Genomic DNA, 13,260 nt, shown 5'->3' on the forward strand with positions numbered 1-13,260 from the left:
GAATGACTGTACATGGTTAATATAAGCTACAGAGTTTCAGAAAAAAAAAAAAAACTCAGCTGGTGCTGTGCCTCGAGATTTTCCAAAGAAATAAAGTGTGCCTTGGCTTAAAAAAAAAAAAAAAAAAAAAAAAAAAAAAAAAAAAAAATATATATATATATATATATATATATATATATATATATATATATATATATATATATGTATGTATGTATGTATATATAAGCCATAGGTGTCGAACTCCAGTCCTTGAGGGCCGGCATCCTGCATGTTTCGAAAGCATGCAGGATACCGGCCCTTGAGGGCTGGAGTTTGACACCTGCGTTATAAACAATCAAATATTTCTAATACAGAAATTAGGAAGGAACTGGCCACCTGAAAAATACTTATCACCATTATTTTTATTATTATTAATATTATTATTATTGTACACCCCACATCACAAATAATTACTTTTTCAATCAAACGGCTGAAGAACAAAAGTCTGCAATACTGTAATTTACAGAGATGCATCTATAAGTGTTGCCACGAACACAACAAGGTGGCACTTCTTGAAATCAAATCAAGCCAAACAATCTGTCTTTATTTAACTCTTCCAAAGAAGGCGAAACAACCCTTGCAAAATCATTTTAGGCGATAGTCTGTAGAAAAAGCCATTGTGGGTCTAATGTAAAAAAATACATTTTTGGTATGCAATTCATATTGACCTATAATAAAAATAACAAATAAAACGTTTGCACATCGAACATAATCTTCCAAAAATGTTTGCCAGGTTCAAGAGAAATGATTTCATTTTTAGAACAAGCGACTATTGTTTCTTGTTGTCTTTCCAATCCCATCTACAGAGTTGAGTGTTCTTACTTCATCCTGCCAAGTGCACAGTTGTGCACTGATGAGGTTGATGAGGTCATTAGGATGGGACGGGACGGGACGGGACGAGACGGGACGAGACGGGAGGCCAAAGTTCCAGCGGGCGACGCGGCGTGTCAGTAGGCGTCCTTCTTGCTGTGCATTTGGTCCTGAATCCTCTGCAGCATCTCCTGCATGCGCCGCAACTGACAGCACACATTGCAGCATGCAATTACAAACTCACTCAAAAGCATCTTCAATCAATAACACTCTGCATTTGAATAACACTCTGCTCTCTCGCGCGACCTCATATGCCACCACACAAACGTTGCAAAGGGGTTCATATGGGTCACCACACAATATTTTGCTCTATGTTTCATCACGGAAACATTACTCTCTTGAGTATTTGATGTAATATCGTGAGTGAAAAAAGGAAGGTTCCTGTTTATGAAAACAGCGCAATCGTCTCCTCTGAACGAATTTTAGCAGTTGTCCAACTGGGCTGTCGGCTGTGTATTAACCTCACTTCTGCCCAACACAACTCATAATCCCAACCCCATTAGTAAAGAAGGAAATTCCATTAATGATCCCCGACAGGGCACACTGGTGACTCCGTGCGGAACTCCACCGTGACAGGGGTGACTTACTCGCAGAGTGGGAAGTAATACACTACAAAAGTAACGTAAATACGGTAACAGCTTTTTGCTATAAGGTGGGTACATTTTACTGGGTACAAATTAGAGTAACGCAATGCATTTCAATGCATTTTTAACCTGAGAGTGGTGCTTTTTCCCCAAATTCGCCAAAGCGAGATGGGAGGAGAAAAGTCCGGGGCAAAATCTTTACTTCCTGCATGAGTGCAGCAGCGGACGCCAGGTCGAATATGGACAATGCGTATACAAGATGGACATACGCCCATTACTTTCAGTTCGTCAGAGAAGAATAAATTGGTTGGGTGCACTTGGTGTGCAACACCTAAAGAGCTGTCCACTAAATTGAAAAAAAAAAACTGAAGTTGGCGAAAAGAAAACATGCAGAGGATTGAGAGTGGGGCTAAAACAAATCAGGCAAAATTAGCGCTCTCTCGTTCACTGATGCCACTTTGACCTCAAAGAGGTTAGGAGTCTCTTGGTGATGTCGCGTATCAAAGATATGCCGGCTCTTTCCACAGCGGCTTCGCCAGCATTTCGAAACCTGGTTAGCGAGATCCCTGTCGCAACTTGCAATAATGACAAGGTAAGCCAAAACTCATTTTCAACGTACAATTGCTATTGAATAGTTCTGCTCAATGCGTATGAAGATGAAGCATACAAAAACTCATGTTAAAGAGTACATTAAACACAATTACCACGAGATAGGCTAGCGGCTAACGTTAGCCCCACCGAAACCATCTATTTTTCAAACGTCTGTCCCTAACCTAGTCGACTCAACTTGAATCTGAAATTATAGAATGCACTAACAGGTTTATCTAAAGCATTAACGATGGATCACTACTATGCTGTGAAGATAAGTAATAAAGGGATTAAAAGACACAAAAAAATATATTTTTTACTTACTTACTTACTTTACTGTGGTGTTAAAGGTTTACAATACAATATAGACTAAATGATTTGTATTGTTTTTAGTTTCAAGCCACTGGATGTGTAATGAGCATAATGAGCTACATTTAAAATGACAAATCCATTTGTTCAGTTAGGTTGGTGAGAGTAAGATAAAAGTAATGCAAAAGTCGTGTTATGCATTACATTTCAAATACAGTAATGTTGTAATGTCACTAATTACTTTGAAATGACAGCAATAAGTTATAAATGATGCTTGACAGCTTTGAAGTAACTTGCCCAACACTGCTTACTAAGCAGGCTTTAAGATGTACACGTAAAAAAAATATTAACATCATTGGTGTTTGCGATTGTGGCTAAACGACGATGTAGAAAGGGCTTAACGTCTAGCTAACGATTACATGGCGAGGCCGTGCAAACTATGCTCTCGTATTCATTCCATCTCATCACTTAGCTGCTCCTTGTTCAAATTAATTGACAGGTTGGTATCTTGCCTTGTTTTTTGACGATACGCCTGCGCAGGCAGCTTCATTTTCGATTTTCTCCCCGCGGCTCTTAAGCTATCGGCATACAAGCGATGGGGAGGAACGATAGCTTCATCTTCGAAAGTCATCAATTGTGCATTTAGCTATACGCTTGGTTTGGGTCAAACCAAAATTAGAAGGAAACGCTGGACTCTGATTGACTGCGGTCATGCACGGCCGCCATCTGATTGGGTGAATATGCTCACAGCTCGTAGCTGGTCATGTAATGTCACAATTCTCAATCAGATTATCAGACGGCCCGACTGATATTGCCCGTCGGAAGGTAATCGAGGGACTTGAGTATATGCTCTGCAATCTTTTATTTTTTGGTCCGTAATTTGGACCACGGACAGGGACTGGGCCTCGGACAGGTGCTCTGTCACCACCGCTGTACTCTATACCTGCGTGATATATTTTAATTTGCTGCTGATACAATTAAGCATTATCATTACTGTAAACAGCGACTTTACTATATGATTACTTCTGTTTAATTTATGTTGAAGTAGTGGATTTCTGAGATAGCGAGGCATTGCCAACACTTAAGCCATGTGTGGAATGACCAAAAGTACAGGTTAGTGAAAAAAATGTACATTCACCAAATTGGCAGATGGGAGGATTCAGCCCAGCGCCAGCATTATTCCAACATATGCGTTAGAGTGGGTCACTAAGGTGCAGAGCGGCACTGCAACGGACGCATACAGGTCAGATTCATTTGATTGCATTCACTTGTATATGGACTGGATACTTCATTTTCGTGGCTGGTTATCCAGCATGTGGACATAGTCCTTTGGAGTGTTTAGAATGTAATTATTATGATTCAAAACTAACACGTGGGCGAATGTCATTTTACTTGTTGACAAACTACTTTTATCACCTTTTAATTCTAATGTCACAGGGACTGTGAAGGAACAAAGCATCAATTTGAGTTATGAGCGTCATAATAGAATGTGATGAGTGTAAACTAGCGCGGCAGGTGCCCGAGTGTCAAAACATTTTTTGTGACGCAAGTGACAAAACATCAGCAGCGAGGTAGAAGACCGATGACCAATGACTGTACGGCCAACGACAACGTGACTAACGAAAATATGACGTGGGAAAATGGTCAGTGATAATGTGGCCGGCAAGAATCACAGGTGGTGAGAAACAACAAAAAAGATGAGTGGCTGATGACAATTATGATGAGAACAAGAAATGGTGAGAATGTGACCAAAAGATTATGGGAAGTGAGAAAAAAAATGTGCCAGAGAATACAGCCAATGGAAAAAAAACAAACAAAAAAAAAACAGTACAGTACAATCAAGCAAATGACCAGTCAGAAGAGAAACAGCGAGAATATGACAATATGGAAAGTGAGAACAAAAACAGCAAGAATGTGAGTCAGTCGAGTACAGAGTGAGAAAAAAAAGGAAAAGCGGTCATGAGACGTGAAAAGAGTCGCCAACACATCCTGAACCCAAAAGCACGAGTTACAAAAGCTTGTGGATAAGCGAGAGCGGCGAGGACATTTAAAGGGCCTCGTCCTCCAGATGCGCGCGGGCGTGGCCCCCGCGCTCCACCTCAAACATGTGATGGGCCAGCTGCTCACGATCGCCGTGCCTCTGCCCCAGAAGGCGGGGGGGCGACTCCGTTTGGGGGTCGCCGGGCCGTACCTCCTCATCTTTTTCCCGGATCAGCTTTTCTGTCTGGCTGTCGGTGACGTCGCCCACTGCAGGGATGGGGAAGTCGGTGCCGCTCTCTCTCGTTAGCTTACTGGACACGCACATGCAAAAAAAAAAAAAAAAAAAAAAAAGCAGTTAAAAAGCAGTGGGGGTCTCACTTGACACACTGTATTTAACTACAAATGTTGTAATGGTAAAACTCAATGTGTAATGTGTCTGAATATAACAATTACATTTGGGGACTTCCTGTAGTCACACAATCTGGTGTGACTGAATGCTACAATTCCTTTTCGTGACAAAATGACAGAGAAAACTCAAAACAAGTTATGCTTTTATTTTAGCTAGCATATGACACACGGAACTCCCTCTTTGAATTAAAGTGCAAACGTCTGCCTAGTACGAAATACTTCTGTAATCAAATGTAGAGTAGTAACACATTGTATGAGATTGATAAGGTGCATTTTTTTGGTGTAAATGGCTCCTCAGCGAGCTGCTTTTTAGCTGGAGTTAGTTGGTTATTGCGGTTATGTTCCCCTCGCACAGTCTGGCATTTAACATAATTGGTTGGATGCCTCTGGTTGAGTTGCTGAAATAAGTTGTGTTGCTGCTTTTTATTGCTATGGGCTTGAAACAAACCTTACAACTTGGTGTTCCTTGTTCCACGTCTGTCCCCGCAAAGCCAAACCACTGAAAATGCAACTCCTGTCTTAGGAATAAACGGTTCGTGTTCTTTAGCTGCCGCTATGTTGCGCTAGTCTTTTGTTTGGTGAGTGCGAAGGAAACGAGAGGAAAGTCACAGGAACAGGGGAGGAAAATAGCCAATTTGTTATTTTTAAAACCATCCATGGCAAAAAATTTGAATGAATCTAAAAAAAAAATCTATATATTACCCAGGCCTAAGTTCTATAATATATATATATATTTTTTTTTTTCTTTAGCAACTTTGTAAGCGTTATAGTGTTCAGAATCAGGGTATTTTCTTTATTTTGAAGTCATTACTACTTTTACTTGAATGGCTCCTTACAAGGACTCAAGTCCCATCATTCACTACGAAGAGCCGTCCAAATAAAATGAATATTTCCTGAGTCATATACTACTGATCTAGGACAATATATGAATGCGCGAACGAATCTTTTAAAAGCTCATTAAAAAAAAAAAAAAAAAGCATAGCATTGTGCTCCAACACGTCTGCGTGACGTACTTGCGGTTGCGCTCCTTCACAACCATGCGTGTCATGTTCTGGATGCAGTGGGCTCTGTAGTTCTCGTAGTGGGTCTCTCGGGTGACGTCCTTCAGGTCCTGCATGTGAGTTCGAACCAGCATGTTCCTCAACTTCACAAAGTCACAGTGCGCCGAGTTTTCAACTGCAGAAGCATCCGTGAGGAGACCAGCGACAGGGTCAAGCTGCGTGTGCCGTCTTTGTGCTAGGACTTTTGACGCAGGGCTCCTTACCTTCTACGATGCCCCAAGGGTACAGACGACCTCGCACCCGCTTCCCTTTGGCTTCCACCACTGTGTTGCTGCCAATTACGGCAAATGGAATGCTTTCCTTATTGTGAGAATAATACGATTGAAATGTTAGTGTGGTTGTAAAAGACCTGCCAGGAATGTGAACACCATACGCTATTTGCTACGTCGACAAAAATGTTGGTTGCAACCAATACCAAACAGAGTAATTAAAAAGGACATGCATCCCATCGTTTCTGCCCCTGCACATTTTTGAGACTGCTGCAAAGGCGAGACACGCCTCACAGCCAGATTAGAATGATGACGAAAGGAGGAGGAAAGCTGACTCACTGCTGCAAAAGTGTGAGCAGCTCAACAAGGTCACACTCTTGTTTAATTGCATTCATCACCAACGGAGCGCTCGTCTAACAATACATCGTGGATCATTGTGACAGTGTTCTAGGCGAGAAAAAAAAAAGGCCACACTCTCACCTTCAGCTCATGATCCTGCTGCTTGAAGTCGTCATCTTCGTCAGAATCGCAGTCGGGGAACTGGTATATTTTAATACCGTACAGCTCGATCTCTTCTCTAATCTACACAAAGCAAAGAAAACATTTTAGTCACGAGTTACAAACCCCTAAAATATCCTGCACAGTAATTTCCTCTACCTTTATTTTCTTCTTCCTGACCTCACTCGGGGTGAGCGTGTCTGCTTTGGCCAATACCGGAACAATGTTAACTTTTTCGTGCAGGGCTCTCATAAATTCCACATCCAACGGCCGAAGGCTTCAAAATACAACATATGTGTGAAGTATTCACATTGTGCAAAATATGACGTAGGAGGATGGCGTCGCAATTGGTATGTGCAGTGACAGACAATGGTCAAGAGAGAGCGCAATTTCACCACTGCTGTGACTGACTAGCAGTGACTACAAAGTCACCAACCGTGACTTGATGGTTGGCGGTGGTCTGAAAAGTACTACATAAGCATTATGGTCTGATTGGAAGATTGGAACCTGCAGACTGGCTGTAAACAGATTGTTTCATTCATTATGGGAGGGAAAGTTCAGAAAATTTGAAGCTGATGCTTTAATTTGTCACTTCAGTCAAACCAGTGCCTGTAAGCACTTTGAGTGTTTGTGTGTGTGCGTGCGTGTGCGTGTGTGTGTGTGTGTGGGGGGGGGGGGGTGATTGAGGGCACGGTCATGCATTACCCATGGCCGAAGGGGGAGATGAAATAGAGGCAGCAGTGCACGCGGTTGTCCTGGATGTTTTTGCGGTTGAGGCCGCTCTCATCCCTGAAGTACTGCTCAAACTGCTGGTCGATGTAGTCGGCCACTGGCTTCCAGCTACAGGGCAGACAAACAGCTTGTGGGAGCAAGCCAAATAAACAGCCCCAACGAGCCGCGTGTCCTTGTGCGTTGTACCATTCTGTGTTGTTAACAGCATCGCCAAAACCTGGAGTGTCCACAATGGTCAGCTTCAGTTTGACTCCTTTTTCTTCGATATCGACAGTATGCTTGGTGATTTCGACCGTCTGCATGATTCGTTCTAAAGGTGCGACACAAGCGCAAACAGCAACAAGAAATGTAGACAATAACCACAACAAATCCCTCTGGACCTTTCGCAGATTGTAATTCAAACGTGTATTACACATCCAATAGTTCTGACGTGGCTTGCCATGGCGCCGTTTGCGCACAGCAAAACAAAGTACACAAAGGTTTCTCAAATCCCATTCCCCATACCCTAAAATTGATGATCTGAAGATCACGCAATAAAGCAGTTTTGTTGCAGTGGCATTACATATTGTACAATTTGAGGACACATTTAAAAAAAAAAGCACAAAATGTCTATCCTTCCCCTAAATGAAAGCTATATTATATGAATACTCTATTGGGGACCTGGGTTCTCCATCATTATTTATAGGAGGGTTCACTCCGTCCGAAAGAGGGTATTTAATGCAGATTGGTATTTGCAGTGTCCAATAGGACTAGTAATTTCATGTGGAAAACCAATAACCAAAAACTGAGATGATTAGATTTGAAGCCAGCTGCTCCTGTGCAGTGGAAAAGCTCTATTAAGAAGTAGTGATATTGATAATGCAATGACATTTTATTAACCCCTCAAGACGATAAGAACTAGAGCTAGATCCATATGATTTTGTTTTCAGGACCGATACAATATCGATGATCAATGAGGCCACAATTACTACCATTTTGGGCTGATATTAATTTGTGGTGAAAAAGCAAATATTGGCATCAAAAGTAGTGTAGGGTAGTGCTGCTGAGAGATAGATGTAAATTAATTACATTTGCATCTAATCAATCTCTCTTTAATTTCACCTAAAAATTTCAGAGAAAAACCCTACGCCAAAACATCTTTTTCAATTCAGATACAGTATTTGTATTACTGTGGCAGATCAAAAGACTGATATACAAGAACAAGAACAGTCCTTTATTTTCTTTAACAGGTGCAGTGGTAACTCTAAACCTTCTGATGTATTTGAGACAAGTCGCAAGGGGTGGCTGCAAACATTAGCTTCAACCATCAGGAGGAATTAATTGGTGGCAATTAATCTGACAACCCGAGTTAAATAACAATACTTCATTAACGTTGTTTGAATGTCTAAGTTCATTTCACAACTTCATTTTAATATATTAGACAATAACCAAAGCGCTCTATATATACATATATGTGTCTTTTAGCTGGTAAACAACCCCCTACATTTTTCTACAGTTAATTTACGTTTTTCTCACTGAAATGTTAAACTTTAACCTATTGTTGCTGCCAAAAACCTACAGAAAGCTCCCGGGGTGAGCAGCATCTCTTATAAAGTTTGGTGAAAATTTAAATAAATAAAGTGATCTCCTTTAGATTTTTTAAAAACGGCTGATGCAATGCCAAGTATTGGTCTGGCCGACAATTAGAGCAGCCACCCCTAATCAAAATATTAATTGAGGCCGTTGTGGTCACCTTCAGCATTGAGCAGCCTCCTGTCTTTGTACAGATCTGTAAGGAAGAGACTGTTGACCAGGGTGGATTTTCCGAGTCCAGACTCGCCTGGAAGCACAAAACAGAGACGACATGCGAGGTCAGACATTGAGATTTGTGCTGGGTTTAGGGTCAAATGATGCTGCTAATTAGTTGAGACAAGAAATTACCTGCTACCATGAGTGTGAAGTCAAATCCTTTCTTGACTGACTTGCGATGGACCTGGTTTGGAAGTGTTGCAAAACCTACATACTCCTTGTCCTGATCCTGAAATCATAAAAAAAAAAAAAAAAAAAAAAAAAATTAGGACACGTTGCATGTAGTGAACTGCACGTGACAATGGGTTGTCTCCTAAAATGTTGTAGGAGATACATAATATGGACTTTTGTGACAATCTTTGGTGTGTGAAAGGGTCAACACTAGCACAGCAGCACGAGCAACACACTTCCTGCCTCACCAGAACAACAATCAGCATCTAAGGTACACACACACACATACACGTACACATACGCGCACAAATGATCCAATATCCTGACAGAAGGCCTGCACCGCATGTTACCTCATTATTGCTGTAAGGGTCAAAACGGGCCCACGGACTTTTGGGCCTGGAGGGACTGACGGGGAAGGGCAAGTCAAAGTCCACAGTCGGAGGTAAACCGGGCTCGGAACCTGAATCCGACTGGGCCCAACCCGCCACAGGGGGGCGCAAGCAGGGCGGGCTGTGAGGGTGGTCTTGGCCCTCAGCTTCCCTGTCTGCATCACGAGCCTCTAAGCCAGGAAGTCCGTGCTGTGGACTGGGGTCGCGTTCGTGTTCAAGGTGCTCATGCTCTACATGATGGCAGGGGTCTTGCAAAATGTTCTCCACCTCGGAGTCGTCGGAGTGGCTGGAATGCTAGAGACGTGTCAGGGTGGAATGAGGGGGAACAGAAGACACGCAGAGGGTGAAGGAGGTGGTAAATGGGAAGCGATACATTTTGTGAGTAGAGTACGCTTTTCATAGCACTTTGCCTTCCTACTGAGGCAGGCACAATGTGGAATTTTCATTAATGAAATTGATTTTTGAATTAAGGACATTTATTTCATCAGACACCACACTTTCCACCCCTTAATCACTAAAATCCTATCTGTAAGTGCCAACTGTAATATCAAACTCTCTTCCATCCTCTTTCGAAATGGTCTATTATCAAGCGTTTGCAATGCCTTCCCCATTTTATCGTTCAGAGTAACAGTTTAAGTATTTAGAAGGCTCGCAACCTGGTTGTTGGATGCTATGCTCATGCTGGGCTCCAGTTACCAAAGAGGCTCGCTGGCTGCCACCCAACCAAGATTAATAATGTAGTGTCCATGAGCGAGCCATCCGTGCGTTTCATCTAAGTTACAGTTAAATGTCATCACTCTCAATTCATGACTTGCAAGATCATTTGTTTGTTATTGCTAGTGTGCTCGTGTGTGTTCGCTGTGTTATGAACAAAGTACTTAATTTGCTCTAGTTAAAAAGCGGTATGGTGTGATCTAACTCAGGAGACACTTTGGGCTGACCTCTACCAAGGTCAAACAATCCTTAACATGTCAATCCGACGACTCAGTTATGAAATGCCAGCTATTATGATTGTGTTGGTGGCACAGATGTTCAGATGTTCATCAGCTGCCTGGATGCCACTAACAACTTAAAATTGTAACGTTTTTGGTTTTCTTTGTTTTTTTCTTCAAATCAGCACCAAAATCTTGGCTCATCTCCTGTGCAAGACTTATTTTGTTGAGTTTTGCAATTTTGTTATTCTAGCCAGCCTGCTGAGTGAAAGGTCTTGTGCTTTTTGTTCTTAGCAGTAGAATGAAATTTGGTAGGTGTGGCATCATACATTAGCAGCGTGAGCGACTAAGCAGGAAGTGCGGGGTACCTGGTCGGCATCGTGGTCCCCGCTTGCATTTGGGGACACAGGACAAGAGTCCCGCTCGTCTGATGAAGATGGAATTTCATGGTCACTGTCTTCCATTGCAAGTGGGGCTACAGTAAACTCTGCAATCTCCAATCAGAACGGGGTATGTGCGTGGAATGGTTTAATATGGAAGAGAGGGTCACGATCACACGATTGGAGAACCAGAGGTAGATTGAAAGGAGTAGCATAATCAGGCAAAACGGATTAGAACGAAAAGGAAGGTGGGAGGAAAAAAAAAATCATTAAATAAAGCCAAAAGACAATTCCATGCAAAATGGTGAGTTGGTGGATGAAGTTGCTTGTTTCTATTTGAGCCACGGAAAGGTGAAGGAAAATATACACCACCTAACAATAGCATCCTTCCCATATGTTAAATTGTATTCCTGCAATCATTCCATCTCTTTCCGAGGTCTTGACATCATGGAGACATCCACAGCTTTGGGGCATGGTGCAACTGAGAGTTGCACTCTTTAGGAAATGAGTGACCTGCTTTGCAGTGCTACAACCAAAGCTGAGAGATCAATGGCAAACATGCTCAGTTGTGTGACCTACATAAGTACAGACAGGGACATGCTTGCTCTGAAGCCTTTGAAGTAAAAAAAAAACAAAAAAAAACTTTTTTTTTTAACCGCATGCCAATTTCATTTTGGTGCACTGCAGACCTTTTCAGGTTTCACAGTTATAGCGTTCAATGGAGCTGTTAATTGATTAAAGCCGAAAAATTGAACCATGAATGTAATACCGCAACAAACAAGATTATGCAATCATGCTTACCCTCTGCGCAGAAGCGGGCACTTTCTCAAGCAGGGAACTGAAGATCTATGAAAGATTTCAAACTTCTATCCTGCTTCTCTCCACAACCTTCTACTCTAGGCCTCTCCGGTAGGAAACAGGAAACAGAAGCACGAGCCCCAGTATTTATACATCGCCACCACCGCTGTGTCCTACATCGCAATCGACCCTCTCAACACCCTCAGGATACTGATCACACACATTGATGAGCAACATCACTAATCACGTTATTGCACACAATTATCACAAATAGTCCAATGGCTGTATCATACAATATCATTATCCCACGCTATATCATTCAAATGAGCTGCGTTATACACATTGCAAAATTAGTCCAACAAAGCATTTACAATGCACAGTAAACCAACAAATGGTAATAGTGAAAACGCTTCATTTGTTTAATATTCATCACTTATAAGTTATACATTACAGACATGCTAATGAGCTCACTAATTAAGAGGATGAATTACCTACAAACTAATTATATACCAACACACTTTGCTTGAACATTACTAATTAAGGTAGAATTAATTTATATTGAAATGTATGCCAAACTTTTCTAATATTGTCTGACACAAGTTTGGAGTCATCTAGTCCACCTTCCATTTTTCATGTAAACCCACAAGCATTAAGTGAAATCTCAACACCGATACAGTGTCAGTAATTAAACAGGCAGATAAAACTTGACCAACTTATCAAACAAATCTCACTTGACATTTCATCCGTACAAACCCATCCTTCTTCACGATGCTCAAAAAAATCATTGACTGCAGTCATTCAGAATCGAATAAGCAAATGTCTAACAATTTCAAACATTATAATTAGAATGACACCACAGGCTCCCACTGGGGCCCGTCTCATTAGAGACGTGGACCAATTACGTTTTCCCAACTGGACCAATGACATTTCAGTGCCTCTTAATGAGATATAATGTAATAGTAACATTTTAAAAGTGCATTGATGTCAGGTGGTAAATGTGTTTCCGTTCAAGAGCACATTAGACCGCATTGATTTAAAAAAGGCTCTTCTCACTACATTTAACTGAATGCACTTAAAAAATTAACCATGACATCGTGTTCAACAACACAAAGGATTTTGGGCTTGGAATGTCAGGTCTTGTGTCATATGATAGTTTTATGCAAGTAGTCTCCTTCAATGGCAGACGTTGTTTAGCAACTGAGGCAAACAGTGACTTGTGTAACCTCAAGATCCAGGCTTAACAATAATGATTTGTGTAAGCAAGCAATAGTCAAGAAGAAAGCGTGCCACTGAAATAAGTAATACTGTGTTGTGTGCAGACATAAACTTTTTCACCACTTTCATGCTACACCTAATGTACATATGGGGCTCAGGCTCAATTGTTGTACATTTTCAGAAAGTTACGATTAGTGATGGAAATGATCACAAAAATCCCGTAGAAAACATATGCAGCTGTATGGGAACCATATTAGCTGTAATGAGAGAACCAAATCCATATTTTCTTCCATTTTCATTTCCTGTAGT

General features: G+C 41.5%; 1 protein-coding gene across 2 annotated transcripts; it reads right to left on the bottom strand.

Annotated features, from left to right (window-relative positions):
- Positions 1–247: 247 nt before the first annotated feature.
- septin4b (septin 4b) lies at positions 248–11,856 on the bottom strand. 2 transcript variants are annotated; one of them, XM_088427263.1, is made up of 13 exons: positions 11,740–11,856; positions 10,927–11,052; positions 9,588–9,920; positions 9,199–9,295; positions 9,011–9,097; positions 7,465–7,588; positions 7,252–7,386; positions 6,706–6,823; positions 6,529–6,630; positions 6,043–6,139; positions 5,792–5,954; positions 4,582–4,681; positions 248–1,055 (listed from the first exon to the last, which is right to left on the bottom strand). In XM_088427263.1, exons 2-13 carry the CDS (start codon positions 11,020–11,022, stop codon positions 987–989), a joined length of 1,521 nt encoding a protein of 506 aa, XP_088283389.1. In that variant the 5' UTR covers positions 11,023–11,052; positions 11,740–11,856; the 3' UTR covers positions 248–986. The 2 variants fall into 2 exon arrangements, with proteins under 2 accessions (XP_088283389.1, XP_088283390.1); XM_088427264.1 differs by having other exon boundaries at positions 10,927–11,045; positions 11,740–11,847.
- Positions 11,857–13,260: the final 1,404 nt, after the last annotated feature.

This window comes from Hippichthys cyanospilos, chromosome 11, assembly GCF_059441005.1.
Source record: "Hippichthys cyanospilos isolate Australia breed blue-spotted pipefish chromosome 11, RoL_Hcya_1.0, whole genome shotgun sequence".
NCBI classification, from domain to species: Eukaryota; Metazoa; Chordata; class Actinopteri; order Syngnathiformes; family Syngnathidae; genus Hippichthys; species Hippichthys cyanospilos.

What these genes read in the sequence shown, in the direction of transcription:
- septin4b (XM_088427263.1), bottom strand. Translation starts at nt 11,022, where the DNA reads ATGGAAGACAGTGACCATGAAATTCCATCTTCATCAGACGAGCGGGAC. An exon ending in ACCCTTACAGCAATAATGAG is followed by an intron (nt 9,296 to 9,587) that starts GTAACATGCGGT and finishes TTATGATTTCAG; the next exon opens with GATCAGGACAAGGAGTATGT. An exon ending in TCCGGGAAAAAGATGAGGAG is followed by an intron (nt 1,056 to 4,581) that starts GTACGGCCCGGC and finishes GTGTGCTGTCAG; the next exon opens with TTGCGGCGCATGCAGGAGAT.